Source organism: Phascolarctos cinereus, unplaced genomic scaffold, assembly GCF_003287225.1.
Source record: "Phascolarctos cinereus isolate Bilbo 61053 unplaced genomic scaffold, phaCin_HiC Scaffold_9;HRSCAF=440, whole genome shotgun sequence".
NCBI lineage: Eukaryota > Metazoa > Chordata > Mammalia > Diprotodontia > Phascolarctidae > Phascolarctos > Phascolarctos cinereus.
Window position 1 is genome coordinate 254,797,248 of NW_027556402.1, and position 16,799 is coordinate 254,814,046.

The 16,799-nt window shown below is 51.6% G+C and overlaps 1 protein-coding gene across 1 annotated transcript; it reads right to left on the reverse strand.

Moving 5' to 3' along the window:
* Positions 1-2,151: 2,151 nt before the first annotated feature.
* LOC110195421 (actin, alpha skeletal muscle-like) lies at positions 2,152-11,159 on the reverse strand. Its single transcript, XM_020968185.2, has 7 exons — positions 11,071-11,159; positions 9,322-9,467; positions 7,647-7,971; positions 6,751-6,912; positions 4,792-4,983; positions 3,636-3,817; positions 2,152-2,629 (listed from the first exon to the last, which is right to left on the reverse strand). Exons 2-7 carry the CDS (start codon positions 9,448-9,450, stop codon positions 2,486-2,488), a joined length of 1,134 nt encoding a protein of 377 aa, XP_020823844.1. The 5' UTR covers positions 9,451-9,467; positions 11,071-11,159; the 3' UTR covers positions 2,152-2,485.
* Between the last annotated feature and the right edge of the window lie 5,640 nt (positions 11,160-16,799).

The following is a 16,799-nucleotide window of genomic DNA, read 5'->3' on the forward strand; positions in this document are numbered from 1 at the left end:
ATGTATAAGCATATAAAAACTATATAAGATTAAATACAAGGTAATGGGAGGAAATAGAGGCCCCAATAACTAGGGGAAACATGTCACATAGAAAATGATACTTGAATAGACTAAAGCTGGAGATGGTGCGGTACCATTGAAAGAATGCTGTATTCACTGGTCAAGGTGGTTTAACCAATGTGACATTGGACAAATTGCTTAATTTTTCTGAGCCTCAGTTTCTTCATCTGATTGGATAACATATGAGGTCCCTTCAACCTTTAAACCTATGAACAACCAGCCAGCTGAATACAATCTTTTAGCTAATAAAGCAAAGGAAAATGTTCCATTTGGACAGGAAGCAGAGTAGAATGGAAAGTTACTTCAGATAAATGGTGAGTGGAACAGTTCCCAAAGTGTTAGGCAAATACTGAAGAGACGAAGGAGAGAGGAGCCAGGCAGAGCTTGGTGCAGTGTAGAAAGGGGGGTGTTGGGGGCACGAAGTTCTTAGGAGGCAGAAGAGCAGTGTGTGGAACACATTAGTTCATTTTTAACAGGGCACTTGATGTATATTTTCAAGTATTTGGCAACTTCTAGGACAAAGTGTGGTGTGATAGAAAGAAGCTGGACTCAAAATTCAAGTCTCCCTTCTGAACCTAAGCCTCAGTTTCCTCATCTTCAAAATACCTGCAAAGTATTATTATGAAATGGGCAGCTGGGTGATGCAGTGGATAGAGCGCCAGGCCTGGAGTCAGGAAAACTCACCTTCCTGATATCCAATCTGGCCTTAGACACCACTAGCTGGGTGACCCAGAATGATTTGTATTCTTATAAATTTGACTCAGTTTATATATTTTAGAAATGAGGCCTTTATTAGAGACACCGGCTGTAAAGACTGCTTCCCAGCTTTTGCTTCCCTTCTAATCTTGGTTGCATTGGCTTTGTTTGTGCAAAAACTTTCAGATTTAATGTCATCAAAATTATTCATTTTGCATTTCATAATGTTCTCAATAAATCCTCTCATAAATTCTTCCCTTCTCCTTAGATCTTACAGGTAAACTATTCCTTGCTCTCCTGATTTGCTTATGGTATTACTCTCTATCTCTAAATCACATACCCATTTTGACTTTATCTTGGTATATGGTGTAAGGTGTTGGTCTATGCCTAGTTTCTGCCATACTCTTTTCCAGTTTTCCCGGCAGTTTTTTTCAAAGAGTGGGTTCTTATCCCAGAAGCTGGGGCCTTTGGGTTACTGTAGTTGTCTCACTGCTAACGAAACAAAGGGGCGTAGATGATCTCTTCTAATTACAACAATCCACATCCAGGGGTCTGTCTGGGTTCTTTCCTTCCACATGACTGTAAATCTTAGGGTCACGACTGGAGAGCTGGAGGGAACCAGAGGTCGTCTGGGCCAGCCCTTTCGACAAATCACTTAGCATGAAGACTAACCAGCCTATCATTGTGGTGAGGGGCCTTTCTCTCTGTTCAGCCTCACTTCCTCTAAGTCTTCCCATATTTCTCAAATTCTTGTATCTGATGGTTCAGAGGTCCCAGTTCTGGCATTCCATACTCTTTACCCTCTGTTCCCCTAGGACACCTGGGTAATGGGAAGGTTATCAGACTGCAGTCAGAAGGACCCGGGTCATTCCTGGTTTTGCCACTTGGTCACCATCTGACCTTTGGCAATCCCTCTCTTTGGGCCTCAGTTTCCTTATCTGTATAAAGAGGGTTGGACTAGATATTCTCTAACATGCCTCCCACCCCTGATGTTGTATTATTCCAGATGCTCTAACTCTAGAAAAACTCACAGGCTTTGGTCCTCCCAGTTTGATCCTCATATAAAGGAATGAAAAAGTATAAATCAGCTGTCCACATTTGAAGGCATAAAGCTGAGACATCTTGACCATGTTTGCCACCATCTGTTACACAGCCCTACACTCCTCCTACCCCTGGGCAGAAACTCAGCAGCCCTAAAGATATCTCTTTGCTCCGTCCTTTCCCATCCCATCTGGGGTAATATCAGACATGAGCAAGCAGTGACGGGGCATCGGAGCCAGTGTGTGGTTTTGGGGAGGCCTCCTGGAGCACAGAGTGAAGGAGGCCCGAGCTCCTGAGTGTATTTTCCCCTTAGCCCATCCAGACGTGATGTGCAGTGTATGGAAGCTAATGGGATACTGGATACTGTTTTCCTTTCCAACACTTTATTGTGATATTGAAAATAGGTTGTTTCCGTCTCCCAGAAAGATCACTTGCCTTCCCCCCTGCCCATGCCAGAGTTACAGTGGAGACGGGTGTACAAGGGGAGGCCACTGGCGATGGCGCTCGCCAAGGAGGAAGAGGAATGAGTGCCCCTTCACCATAGCAGTGGCTGCTGCTCCTTGGCCAAAGGCAGGCGGTAGCCCAGGTGGAAAAGATGGCAGGTGTGTGCTTCGGTAAGGCTGGAAAGAAACGATGGAACAGGAAAGGACCAAGGATGCCAGGGAGGGGAGGCTGGGTGGCAGAAGGCTCAGAAACATTTCCTGTGCACGATGGAGGGGCCGGCCTCATCGTATTCCTGCTTGGTGATCCACATTTGCTGGAAGGTGGACAGGGAGGCCAGGATGGATCCCCCGATCCAGACGGAGTATTTGCGTTCAGGGGGAGCGATGATCTGAGGGAAGAGAAGAGATTGTGCGTGTTCAGCCAGGCCCCTCCCACATCCAGGCTTCAGTGCCAACCATTTGGTGAGAGGTGTGATGTCCCTGTGATCCAGGCAGCTGGCCTGGAAGCCAGAAAGACCCGGGGCCAGATCCCTCATCAGACACATGCTGTCTGGATGAGCCTGAGCACGATAAAGTCAATGCTCTAGGCAGCTTGAGGTGCGAATTTAGGGTAGAGTCTCCTAACTAGGAGTTCCCTCGGCCCAGGGAAACACAGATCCAGCCCCTAGCTCTACCCTCAGGAGGCTCAAAGGGCCCTTCCTGCCCCTGAGGCCTGTGGCCTCAAAAGCCTTTCCTTCTGTTAAGATCTCTTGGCCACGGCTCTGTTGACAATCGGGTTTTTAGTCATTGAATCGAGGAAGACGGTGGTTTGTAATGGAAAGAACCCTCAGCTGGAAATCAAACCTGGGTTCTGCTCCCAGCTCTACCACTAAGTAAGGCAGTGTGACTCTGGACAAGTCCCTGAGACTCAGTTTCCCCCTCTGTAACATAAGGGAGCTGAACTAGGTGATCTCTATCGAAGGTCTCTCATTAAGTGCCCCTGCCCGCCCCATGCCCAGCTTACTGGGAGCCAAGCTTCAGTGAGGTGGCTGTCTGGGAGGGTCAGAAGCCTAGGCTCTGTCCTTCCTCTCTAGCCACCTGGGGGGAGCCCACCACCACGGCTGTCAATCCTCCAAAGTCCCAGGCCCTTTCTAGCCAGAGGCAAGAATGCCAACGGTCAGGGGAAAAGGGGCCGATCCAGGAGGGTCTTTCTGGGTTGGTGCTGCTGTAGTTTGCCAGGGAATCCAATATGTTCTGAAGAGCTGTTGAGAGCCACGGCTGCATCCCGAGCTGCCACAGAGGGGCAGCTTCGGTCCCAGGCTGAGGGGGCAGGGCACTGTGAGCTGCTGCTCCCCTCCTCTCCCCCCATCACACACCCAGGAGTCTTTAGCTTCCCCTGCCCCCACCTCCTCCTACCTTGATCTTCATGGTGCTTGGGGCTAAGGCAGTGATTTCCTTCTGCATCCGATCAGCGATGCCGGGGTACATGGTGGTGCCACCAGACAAGACGTTGTTGGCATAGAGGTCTTTGCGGATGTCGATGTCGCACTTCATGATGGAATTGTAGGTGGTCTCATGGATCCCAGCAGACTCCATGCCTAGGGGAGAGGGGGAGTGGAGGTCAGTGTGACCCGCATTTCCCTCTTGTGCTCCCTCCACTTCCAGGGAAGTGGGGCCCAATTTCTCCTTCGGGATTTTCTAGGGGACAGGTGCCTATTGAAGCATCAGCCCAGACCCAGTCCTGCCGGGGCCCGCGCAGCAGTAATGACCGTTTCTGCGTCATTTTAAGGCTTGCCAAGCACTTTAGAGACAGCATCGCAAGCCTGTGATGTCGGTACTACAGGGACTATTTCATTTTATGACTGAAGAAACAAGCTCAGAGAGGTTAAGAGATTTGCCCCTTGTCACAAAGCAAGTAAATGTTTCAAGTGGAATTCGAACCCAGGGCTTCTTGACTCCAAGCCTTGGACTCTATCCTCTGCCATGTGGCTGGTCTGTCAATGCCTCCTCAAAAAAGTCTGTCTCCCCTGCAAGAGAGGTTCCCTGTAAAAGGGACCCAAGAAGGAGTGAGGAGGGATGGAGGGGACAGAAGCAGACAGAGACATGCTGGCTGGATCGATTAAGAACTAAAAGGTAGCCCAAGGCCTTTCATTCCGCAGAGTCTGAAACTCCAAAAAGGAAAAGGACATATCCAGGGTCATAAAGATCTGAGATCCCAACCCAAGTCCTCTGACCTGGAGCTCAGTGTCCTTTCCACTCCCCCACCTTGGTAGAGGTAGAAGGAGCCTTGGGCTTGGTTGGCTCTCTGGGTTTCAGTCCCGGTTCTGACATTTACCCCAGCTGGTGTAAATCACCTCGGCCTCAGTCTCCTCATCTATAAAATGGCATGGAATATTTGTACTACCTTCATCACAGGATTTCATGAAATGCAAGCTGTTATTTTACATGTTATGGCTGGGGAAAGGCAGGCAAAGAGACAATGCGGAGGTTCTTAGGTAAGTTGGGAGGATGTGACTGTGCCCACACTGGCAAAATTAAGATGAAGCGTGCCCTCCCGGGCCGGAGAACTCACCTATGAAGGAGGGCTGGAAGAGAGTCTCGGGGCAGCGGAACCGCTCATTGCCAATGGTGATGACCTGCCCGTCTGGTAACTCATAGCTCTTCTCCAGAGATGAGGAGGAGGCCGCTGTGGCCATCTCATTCTCGAAATCCAGGGCCACGTAGCCTAGCTTTTCCTTGATGTCTCTCACGATCTCCCGCTCAGCTGGTTGAGGAGGAAGAGGACAAACAGATGAGAGATGGGAGAGACGAGGCCCCCTGGTTTGCACCTCGGTCTATGAGGCTCAACTCCTCTATGTCCCTAGAAAGGAAAGGTCAGTCTTCTGCAATCTGCCCTGGGGTCTTTATGATCCAAGAGGGAAGAATGGGGAATTTGTTGGCAGGGGACCAGGGTTTAAGTACCAACCCCAAGGCTCACTGTGTGATCTTGGGCAAATCCCTTTCTCTCCCTGGGTCTCAGTTTCCTCATCTGTCAAATGACTTCTCCCAGCTCTGGGTCTATGAATCTATGCCCTGGCCTTGGTTTACCCCTGCTCCATCAGGCAACTATGGCTCACTTAGTGACTTGATCTCATTTGAATCCTCACAGCTCTGCAAGGCAGGTCCTACAGGGACTATCGTCTCCATTTTTCAGGCTCAGAGAGATGGAGTGTCTTGTCTGAGTACTAAGTGTTGTACTCGCCATCTCCCTGGATAGAATGGAAGCTTCCTGAGGGCACAAGAGTGTGTATCCCCAACACTGAGCATAATACCTGGCACCTAGCCATCACTGAAGAAATATTTGTATGTTGCTCAATTATCAGAAAGTGTATTTTAACCTAGGGTCCCCTGCCTCCAAATTCAGTATTCACTCCATTATGCCAACTTCCTCTCTGCCAAAGTCAATTCCTCTGGCTGTGTGCCTCCTCTATCCACAGAATGAAGGGGTAGTTGGATGATTACTAAGATTCCTCTCAGCTCTACGCATAGGATTTCATGACAGGCTGGGAGAGACATGGCTTAAGGGAAGTTAATGAGAAACCAGCTTAGTGGTGGTGGAGTGGGGGCAGGAGGGAGAGAAGGGTAACAATGGAATAAGCTGATTATCAGTTGGTAGAGCACCTCAGCTGCAATAGGATTCCATTCTAGCCTACGTTCCGGGAACAATGTCTAGAACTTGGCAAGAGACAACCTGGCTATCTTCTGACCTGCTCAGATTATGCGTGATCAAAAGCACTTTACAAAGGCTAGCTCATTATTATTAATGAGTATTGTTATTATGATGATAACTTTGAGGCACAGCAGTGTGATGCAGAAGGCTTTGGGGAGCATTTTCTCCAGGGCTGGAGAACCAAGGTTTAAATTCTGGCCCTGCCAATTTAGAAGTTATAGTTTTCTGGGTCTCAGTTTCCTCTTGTGTAAAATGAGGGCCATGTGACCTGCAGTGCCATCATAGGTGTCTTCAAGCATCAGAAAGATTTGTCTGGGAAAGGGATTAGGTGTGGGATCATTAGGTGTGGAGGTCACCCAGTCCAAACCCCTTATTTCACAGATGAAGAAACTGAGGCCCCCAAAGGGGGAAGTTACTCAGGCAAGGTCATATAGGTAGCAAATGGAAGAAGTGGGATTCGAATCCAGGTTCTCTGACTTCTAATTTAGCCTTCCTTCTAGTTCACCCTGTTCTTGGCTCCAGAAAACAAAACGAGAGCCAACCTCCCTTCCAGATCTGATGCTATGTAATAATTCAGTGAAGTTTCTAGAAGCAGAAGGTCAGTCTCAGGAAGGACCTTCGCCCAATCTGAGCCTTGTAAGATAGTGAGGTCCCTACAGCTTGGAGATGGTCAAACCAAGGTTTTGGGAACCACTGTAGATGGAGCTGACGCACAGTGAGGGATATGCTGTGGGCAGGACCTCGGCCTTTGCAAGTAGGGGCAGGGGCTCGGTGCTACGAATGATGTTTGAGTAGGAGCATAGGGGCCCCCGGAGGTCTCACCGGTGGTGACGAAGGAGTAACCCCGCTCTGTGAGGATCTTCATTAGGTAGTCAGTGAGGTCTCGGCCGGCCAGGTCCAAGCGCATGATGGCGTGGGGCAGAGCATAGCCCTCATAAATGGGCACATTGTGGGTCACACCGTCTCCAGAGTCCAACACTATCCCTGCAGGGGCAGAGCACACAGACCCTTTAGAACCCCACCTCCACACACACTTATATTCAGCCCTGATGCCCCAGTCCCCCCTTCCCAGAGAAAGAATCTGACGTGGTCCAGACCCAGGGCGGAGAGGGAGTGAAGGGAGAGCAGAGGGGAGGGGGAAAGGGGCAGAGCGGGGCATCCTGAGGTGCCAGACGAGTTGGAAGAAGCGCTGTCTCTGGTGCTAGTAGAAAAGAATGGGGAGAGGGAAACTTTAGGGTCCAAGGGGCCTGGGGATGTTTGGTGGGGTAGGAACACCCAAAGCTTTGGCAACAAGGCAGCGTGAATGTAGAAGGCTGTATGGCTGGGGTCCGAAGGATGGGGCAACTAAGGAGGAGAAGAGGGGGTCTAAGAAGGGGGGTCCTGGGGAAGGAAACCACCGATGAGGAAGTGGAGGGACCATTGAGAAAGTCTTGGGGGTGGAGAAGCCGAAGGGTTCTGGGGATGGGGACTAAAGAGGAGAGATCGGGGGTGGGGCTCGGGAGGGATGGGGGTGGAGCTCGGGAGGGATGGAGGATGGGGCTCGGGAAGGGTCCTGGGGTGGGCACTATTGAGGAGGGGTCGGGGGTGGGGCTCCGGAGGGGTCCTGGAGATGGAGCTTGGGGAGCAGTCCGGGGTGGGGGTTGACGAGGTAGGAGGACTGAGGAGGGTTCCGGGGGCCAGGAGGACCGCAGTGGGGCGTCCCCAGGATCCGAGCTCACCAGTGGTTCGGCCGGAGGCGTAGAGGGAGAGCACAGCCTGGATGGCCACGTACATAGCCGGCACGTTGAAGGTCTCAAACATAATCTGGGTCATCTTCTCGCGGTTGGCCTTGGGGTTGAGGGGGGCCTCGGTGAGCAGCGTCGGGTGCTCCTCGGGGGCTACTCGTAGCTCATTGTAGAAAGTGTGGTGCCAGATCTTCTCCATGTCGTCCCAGTTGGTGATGATGCCATGCTCAATGGGGTACTTGAGAGTCAAGATGCCCCTCTTGCTCTGCGCCTCGTCCCCGACGTAAGCATCCTTCTGGCCCATACCTACCATGACGCCCTGGAGACCGGGGAAACAGCCAAGCGTCGGAGGACGCCCAGACAGGGAGCCACGGGGAGGACGATGACCCTAGGCCCCAGCCCCAGCCCCAGCCCTGCCCTGGCTCGGGCTTTGGGGAGACAGCAAGCACCCCCTTCGAGGCTGTCACGGTGTAGGTTGGGAGGGGTGTGAAGGGCGGGGGAGTTAGACACCAGAATGCTCCCTTTTCAAGTTTTAAAAAGTGCTTTGAGAGGCAGCTAGGTGGTGCAGTGGATAGAGCACCGGCCCCGGAGTCAGGAGGACCTGAGTTCAAATCCGACCTCAGACACATAATAATACTTTCTAGCTGTGTGACTCTGGGCAAGTCACTTAACCCCAATTGCTTCACTAAAAAAAAAAAGTGCTTTGTTCCTCGGGTCCAGACTCTATCAGATCATTAGTACAAATATTATACCCCTTTTACAGACGAGGAAACTGAGGCTCAGAGAAGGAGGCGACGTCTTCACCTAATCTCCGGGCGGAAAGGGAGCTCCCAGGCCATCCGGTTTAACCCGTGCCTGACCAAGAATCTCCAGCCTCTGCTCACATCCCTCCACCAGTAACAGGGAACCCCCTCTCGCGGCAGCCTGTTATCCCCTCAAACATCTCTCAGGTTGGGAAGGGTTTTCCCCACAGCCCAGCCACCCTCTACCCAAGTCCAGGCTTCTAGTCCCTCCTCCAGGGGCCAAGAGGAACACGTCTAATCTATCCTTCCCCTAACTGTCTTTCGAAGACTAGATTCGGAGCTGTAGGAGACCTTTTGTGGGACCATTTGGTCTAACCCCCTCATTTTACAGATGAGGAAACCGAGACCTAAAGAGGAGGCAAATGACTTGTGCAAGGTCACACGGCTTGGCTGCACCCAGGCAGAGCCTTGGCTCGCTAGAGTCAGAAGCAAGGGATTGGGGGGGGGAGGTGCAGGCGGGGATCCTGGTTGGGAAGACTCGGGGACAAAGCTGCTCCCATCTCACTGCCCAGCCTGGGCTGGGAGGGGCTAGGAGGAAGAGGAGGAGGGAGGGAGGGGGAGGAGGAGCAAGAAAGGAGGAGGGGGAAGACGCAGCTCCTGGTGGGAGCGGAGTGCTAGGCTCCGTCTGTCGTGGTCTCTGCCTCTGTCTCTCTCCCAGCTTCCCTCTCTGTATCTCTTTCTCCATTTCCCTCCCTCCCTCCATCTCTCTCCGTTTGTCTGTCTCTTGTCTGTCTGACTGTCTCTGTCTCTATCTCTGACTACTTCTCTGTCTCTCGGTCTCTGTCATTTTCTTTGACAGGGAGACTTCGTCTGTCTCTGTCTCTGGTTCCCTCTCCTTCCCTACCTCCTCCCTCGAAGCTCCGTACCTGGTGGCGGGGCCGGCCCACTATGGAGGGGAACACAGCTCTGGGAGCGTCGTCCCCGGCGAAGCCGGCCTTTACCAGCCCGGAACCGTTGTCGCAGACCAGCGCGGTGACCTCGTCTTCGTCGCACATGGTGGGGGTGGTTGTGGCTGCAAGAGAAAGGGCCGAGTGAAGGGGGGAGGTCTTTAGTGTCTGCCCCCTCCCCTGTCTTCCTCCTGGGGGTGGGGGTCCACCTTGGAGCAGCCTGGGTTAACGTTAGGGACGTGAGGGACCCGGGCTGAGTTCTTTTCTTCTTTACGCAGAAAACCAGCCTAGTTTGTTTTTGTTTTTAACTTTCCTGGAGAACAAAGGAATCTCCATCCTAGACTCAGCCCGAGAATCCCCGTCTCCAGCCCCAGAGCCTTGGCTCCCCGTCCTTTCACCATCCCGGGATCACAGGATCCCAGCAGAGGGCTTTGGAGGGTTAGCTGCTTCGCCCAAATTGTCAGTCTGGCTAGCCCTCATTTTACAGGGAGTGAAAATTGAGGAGCAGAGAGAGGGGAGGGGCTAGCCCATTGGAATACTGGGAGCGGGGCCGATCAGGATATGAACTCAGGTCTTCAGACCCAAACGAAATCCGGGCCTTTCCCGCATTTTCTTTCCTATTCTACGACCTTGGAAGGGTTTGAGGGAGGGGAGAGGAGGGGCATCAGGCCTGGACTCCTCTCCCATTGCCTGCAAGCTGTAGGCAGTCCCCTCCCGCCCTCATCCTGATCAGTCCACTTGGAGAAAACCAAAACTTCCCCTTAGAAAGGGAGGGTCCAGTTATTTGTTACTTTGGGTGGGGGGGGGGCATCTCACTGTATATCTAGTGCTTAGCTCAGTGCCAGGCACATAGTAAGTGCCAGAAATGCTTATTGACTGTGTCTCCCAAGGCCCCTACTCCATTCAGCTCTGGGACCAGCTGTGAAATATGCTCTCTCCCTCTCCCTCCCTCCTCTGTCTCTCTTTCTCTCTCTTTCTCTGTCTCTCTCTTCCCCTCCCTCCCTCTCCTGCTCCCTCTCTCCCTCCCTGTCTCTGTTTCTCTCTCCTTCTCTCCTGTCCTCTCTTGTCATCTTCTCTTCTCTTCTCTTCTCTTCTCTTCTCTTCTCTTCTCTTCTCTTCTCTTCTCTTCTCTTCTCTTCTCTTCTCTTCTCTTCTCTTCTCTTCTCTTCTCTTCTCTTCTCTTCTCTTCCCTTCCCTTCCCTTCCCTTCCCTTCTCTTCCCTTCCCTTCCCTTCCTTCCCTTCCTTCCCTTCCCTTCCCTTCCCTTCCCTTCCCTTCCTTCCTTCCCTTCCCTTCCCTTCCCTTCCCTTCCCTTCCCTTCCCTTCCCTTCCCTTCCCTTCCCTTCCCTTCCCTTCCCTTCCCTTCCCTTCCCTTCCCTTCCCTTCCCTTCCCTCCTCTCCTCTCCTCTCCTCTCCTCTCCTCTCCTCTCCTCTCCTCTCCTCTCCTCTCCTCTCCTCTCCTCTCCTCTCCTCTCCTCTCCTCTCCTCTCCTCTTCTCTTTTCCCTTCTCTTCTCTCTTCTCCTCTCTCCTTCTCCCTCCTTCCTTTGACTATTGACAGCTGTGCACTCCTTCTGAGAGAATCTTAGAGTTCCTGGAATGCTCCAGCCCCCTGGGCTCATGGCTAGCCATGATAAGATCTTCCCTGCCCCAGGACAAACAGCTGGGTCCCCATCTCCTACCCCACCAAAAGAGAAGTCAGTGGAAGGCCAGGCATTCCTAGGTTCTTACCAGCTCCTGCGGGCTCAGCAGTTCTGGGAGAAGAAGACTGGCAGGTGGTCTAGGTCAGGGCTGCCCTGGGGTATTTATACCTGAGCACAGGGGGAGGAGGAGGGCCGGGTGCTGGTGGTGCCACACTGGATCCCCTCACCCCTCCCTTGAGGTGGCAGTCTCAAGGGCTCCATATTTGGACAAGGTCCAGAGCAGCTGTCCAGCAGGGACCTTTCATGGGCAAGGCAAGGCTGCTAAGGTGGCTATCCCAGTCTCAACCCCTTGGCTCTGGGCACCCTTCCCTCCTGGGGCTGCTCCTGCTGTCCATGTATGGGTAAGCAGGGTCCTGGTGTGGGAGGGGGCTTATCATGACAATGCCTCCTGGTGAGACTAGCCTTCTTTCCTTGATGTGCACATTCTGTGCCCCCTGACAAGTTTTTAGGGGGCTATTCTTGGAGCTTTCCTCCTCTTGGGGCCGGAGGGGCCAAGGGGTAAGAGGGAGGGGACATTAAAAGAGAGAGAAGGGACGCAGGGGAGGAGGGTTGGCTCAGTAGAACTCTGGGTGAGGAAGAGAAGGGCCGAGACTGCTGGGAGCAGACTGGGGTGACTGGGAAGGCCAAACCCCACAGAAGCTCCCCTGTACTCAACTGACCCCAAGAGATACAAGTCCTTCTTCTCCTCAGGCCCCCTCCCCCCTCAGCGGGGCCTCCGTGTAAGATGAGAAGGCAGTCACTGGCAGCCTCTGCAGGTGCCAGGAAGGCCCTGCTCCTTCCAAAGAAATACCCGGCCTTCTCCCTCCCACCCCGCAGTCCAGTGCCTGCCTGCAACCTTGCCATTAGACAGTTATTGCATGTAATAGGTGATTAATAAGTGCAGGTTGAATTGAATTCCTTTAGCTTCTATCAGAGGATCGCAGGTTCATCGATAGGTCTAGAAAAGGTTTGAACACAGCCCAAGTGCTACCTTGAACACCTAGCCTTTCTCCATTCCTCCCAATGGTTAGCAGTCTCTCCCTCGTGAAATTACTTTTTGTTTTGTTTAGACCTGGAACTTTAATCTGTCTAGGGACCTCCCAGTATGAAAACTCCATCCCCTGATACAGATGGACAACCCACTTGTAATTTATATCTGAAATCTGGGGCTCTGAGAAGGGGAGTGATTTGGCCAGAGTCGCGTTGCGCATAAGGGAGGCACCCAGGTCATTGCGTCTAAGGCTGTCTCTCCATCCCCTCTTTCCCAATGCCATTGTGCTCCCCCAAGAGAATGTAAGCTCTCTGAGGGCAAGCACTGTTGGCATTGTCGTCTGCCTCCCTAGCAGTGCCTCAAGGAGTCCTTAACCAAAAGAACTTGTGAATCTTAAGGTCCTGAGTCTCAACCCTGAACACTTCTAACCTGAGTGGCCTTGGATAGGTCATTTCCTATCTCTAGGATTGGGCTAGACAGCCTTGGAGGTGCCTTCCAGACCTAGATTTGTGATCCCATACAGAGGGCCTGACCTCCCACCAGCTTAGAGACATTTTTTTAAGGACAGAAGGGCTGGAGTCTTCAGGGCCAGAAGGACAGCTTGGAGCTATTGTGAAAAAATATATAAATTATAATAATCCCCGTTCCTATAGCACTTTCAAGTTTACAAATCAAATTTTTAACAACTGGGAAGTAGCTATTACAAGGGTTTTTATCCCCAGTGTACTGATGAGGAAACAGGCCTAGGTATGTAAAATTACTTGCCTGGAGTGACCCAGCCGGTGAGAATAGGATCTGGAATGTGAGCCCTATTTTGGTGGATAGGACAATGGGAGAATACTAGGCAGAAGTAAAGAGGCACCCCATTTGGGGCTGGGGGCTCCCTCTTGGCCGGGGCTCCAGTCTCCCTGCCTCTCCTCAGACCAGTCCATATGGCCGCAGGGTGTAGACTCCCTAATGTCGTCAGGAAGTTGTGGGGAAGGTGGATTCCAGGCCTTTTGGGGGTGACCAGGAAGAGGGAGGGGGACTGCAGCAGCTCCCTGAGTGTGAGCTGCAGAAATGCCAGGGGAGGCTGCTCTCCTCAAGAAGAGGCTGAGGCCAGCAAAGATTAAAAATACCAAGGAATCAGAGTTGGGGGTTGGGGTGTGTATGTGGATAGGGGTGGGTGAGCTAACACTCAGCCAGGAATAGCCCAGGGGGCAAATGTGAGTTCCGTCCCTTATGAGGAAGTAACAGAGCTCAGCTTGAAAGCACACCAGAGCTGCCCATCTAGGGAAATGCAAGGTCGGGTCAGTGGGGGCAGCCAGAGGAGGAAAGCCTGGGGTAGAGAAGGTGGGAGGGAGGAGGCAAGTGGAGCTGACTTGGGAGGGGCAAGCCTTTAGGGAGCTCAGGGGCTAGCCCTCCTTTGGCCCAAGGCTCGGAAGGCCAGTCAGCTTGGTGCAGGCTGGGGTTGGGGTCTTATCCTACTATGTGCCCAGGAACTGTGTCCTACTATGTGCTGGGCACTATGTCCTACTCTGTGCCAGGCACTATGCCACAGTCCCTACTCTCAGGGAGCTCCCAGTCTAATGGAGGAAGCAACCAGCAGCAATTATATACAAACAGTCCATATACAGGATACATTGGAGATAATCTCAGAGGGAAGGCACTCGTTGGAATGACTAGAATTAAGGAAAAGCTTCCTGTAGAAGGTGGGATTTTAGCTGGGACTTGCATTCAGGAGGCAGAGATGAAGAGGGAGAGGGTACCAGGCAAGGGGCATCAGCAGGGAAAACACCCCGAGTCTGGAGACTGTGGGTCTTGTGCAATTACCAGCCAGGAGGCTGGTGTCACTGAATCCAAGAGGACCAGGCAGGGAGCAAAGTGTGAGAAGACTGGGAAGGCAGGAGTGAGCTAGGGTACCAAGGGTGTTGAATGGCAAACCTAGGATTTTGTATTTGAGGCGACAAGAAGCCCCTGGAGGGTGGGTGACATGATCAGACGTGCATTTCAGGAAGATCACTTTGGCATTTGAGCAGCAGGAGTAGGGACTGGGAGGGACCCAGAGGCAGGCTGAGCCACCAGCCGGCCATTACACTAACCCAGGCTCGAGGGGACAAAGGCCCTGCTTCAGAGTGGTGGCAGCGTCAGAGGAGAGAAGGGGGTGCATTCGAGAGACGTAAGGGAGGCAAAACCAACAAGCTTTGGCATCAGATTGGATATGGAGGAGGAGAGCGAGAGGAAGGGGTTGAAATTGAGACCGAGACTAAAGCCTGGGAGACTGGGAAAATGGGGGTCCCCCGGACAGGAAAGGGACGGTCAGAAGAGGGGAGAGACTGGAGGCAAAGATGAGTTCGGTTTGGGCCATGCTGACTTTTACAATGTCTATGGGACAGCCAGTTCTACATGTCCAATAAGCATTCGGAGGTCAGGAGGAAGGTCAGTATGAACAGTTGTATTTGAGAACCATCCACCTAGAGAGATGCTAATTGAGCTAATGAGAAGGGTGTCCAGGGACAGAGTCCTGGGACACACCCACAGTTGGTTGGTAGATATGACTTGATCCAGCAAAGGAGACAAAAGCAGAGTGGTCAGAGAGGTAGGAGGAGAACCAGATGTGAGTGAGTGAGTGAGTGAGTGTGTGTGTGTGTGTGTGTGTGTGAGAGAGAGAGAGAGAGAGAGAGAGAGAGAGAGAGAGAGAGAGAGAGAGAGACGGAAAGACAGAGACAGAGACAGCAACAGAGAGAGAGACAGAGAGATAGACAAACAGAGAGATGAGCTGAAAAGTTAGAAGAGAGAGTGATGACCAGTGCCCAAGGCCGCAGAGAGGTCAGAGGAGAATGAGGATTGAGAAAAGGCCATTGGATTTGGCCACCAAGAGCGTAACTTTGGAGGGAGCTTTCAGCAAATGGCCTCTTTTTCCAGTGGAATGTGGACAAGGGTCTCACCCGGGGGTGAGGAGGTGCTGGGGAGGGAGCCTGAGAAGTTTGGGGAGGGTTAGTTTTGGAAAGGCTGCTGTGGTGACTGAGGAAGGGAGTCAATGAGGGAGGTGTAAAAGGATTATCTTGCTCCAGTGGGGGCCCGGGGGGTCATATAACATAAGTTTGTAGAGGTTCCAGGTAACACGGCTTCCTAATCCTCTCCGGTAACATCAGCAGCACGTGGGTAAGAGAGGAGATGGCGGGAAAGATCCAAAGTGGAGGCTTGGCCGGGCAGAGTCAGTGATAGACTCAAGAGAGAATGATAGAGAGTTTTCTAGGGGGTCAATATGGAGGAGGGACGAGAGGGGGGTATGGCCTGGGAAAGAGGCATTGGAGGTCGGGGGAGGACAGACCAGGTCCCAGCCAGCAAGGCCAACAGAAAAGTGGAATGAAAATAAATGTGATCTGAAAAGTCCATCCACCTGGAAGTGGTGCCTTTGTGGGGGAATGGCGAGGTCGAGGGGATGGCTGTCTGCGAGTGGGGTCGAGGAAGGAGGAGTCATGGGAAATGACCTCCTCTTCGGTGCAGGAATCAAGGCTTTCCAGCCCCAAGGGTTTCCAAAGCCTGAGTGTTTTTAATTGTGCATTAATGAATGTGTCGAGGACATTAAGACAGAAGTCTCATTAGAGTTGGTGTGAGGCATTTCTAGTGTAGGGTCCCACTTCACTAGGAATGACACCACAGCTTTGCACCAGGCTTCTTGTGTTTGGGTGAGAATCATGCCTAGTAGTGACTTGTGCTCCGGAGCCTTAGCAGATGAGGAATGTTCAGATGCTCACAAATTCAGGGCGGAAAAGAGCTTGCCTGCTAGCCAGGAGTCAGCTTAGGAGACTGTGTCACAGTCACTGACTGAGTGATGCTCAAGGCCATCTTCTTATGCATTCATTCCTTCATCCCTTCATTCACTTATTCCTTCCTTCCTTCATTTGTTTGCTCCTTTGTTTTCTGGGCTTAGCAAATACAAAACAAAAGAGGCATTTCAAAATACAAAGTAGAACAGAAGAGCCTGAAGATCTCTATTATGTACAGCTTTTCTTTTAACATAGAATAAATTCAGTTTGTAACTTTCAAAGCCCTCCTACTTGTCCGTGATTCTTTCTGATCTTCCTTCTGTTTTGTACATTAAGAAAATAATTTGATGACTATCCTTCCTTTCTTCCTTCCTTCCTTCCTTCTTTCCTTCCTTCCTTCCTTCCTTCCTTCCTTCCTTCCTTCCTTCCTTCCTTCCTTCCTTCCTTCCTTCCTTCCTCCCTCCCTCCTTCCTTCTCTCTTTATCCCTTTCTTTCCTCCCTCCTCTCTCTCACCTTCCTTCCTTCTTTCTTTCCTTCTTTCCCTAACCCTAGCCCTCTCTTTTTCCCATTCTCATTTCCACTGGAAAAAAGAGAAGAAGAAAAACAAAGCCCTTGAAACAAACATGTACAGTCAATGAAACATTCCTGTATTCATTGGCTGTGTCTGATTTTGTGTCTTGGGTCCGTCACCTTTCTTTCAAAAGATAGGTAGTCACTCCTAGGCCTGTTTACCAGAGAGATCACAAAGAAGGGAAAAGGACTCACATGCACAAAAATATTGATAGCGGCCTTTTTTTGTGGTGGCCAAGAGTTGGAAACCATCAGTTGGGGAATGGCTGAACAAGGTGTGGTATATGAGTGTAATGGAATACTATTGTGCTATAAGAAATGATGAGCAGGTGGACTTCAGAAAAACCTGGAAAGATGTGTAAGGACTGATGCTGAGTGAAGTGAGCAGAACCAGGGGAACGTTGTACACGGTAACAGCCACGTTGTAAGATGACTGACTTTGATAGACTTAGCCCTTCTCAGCAA

Excerpts from the sequence above, each read along its gene's own strand:
- LOC110195421 (XM_020968185.2), bottom strand. The coding sequence starts at position 9,450 with ATGTGCGACGAAGACGAGGTCACCGCGCTGGTCTGCGACAACGGTTCC. Across the intron at positions 6,913-7,646 it reads CGCCTCCGGCCGAACCACTG|GGATAGTGTTGGACTCTGGA; the intron begins GTGAGCTCGGAT and ends CTGCCCCTGCAG. Across the intron at positions 2,630-3,635 it reads CAAGCACCATGAAGATCAAG|ATCATCGCTCCCCCTGAACG; the intron begins GTAGGAGGAGGT and ends CTCTTCCCTCAG.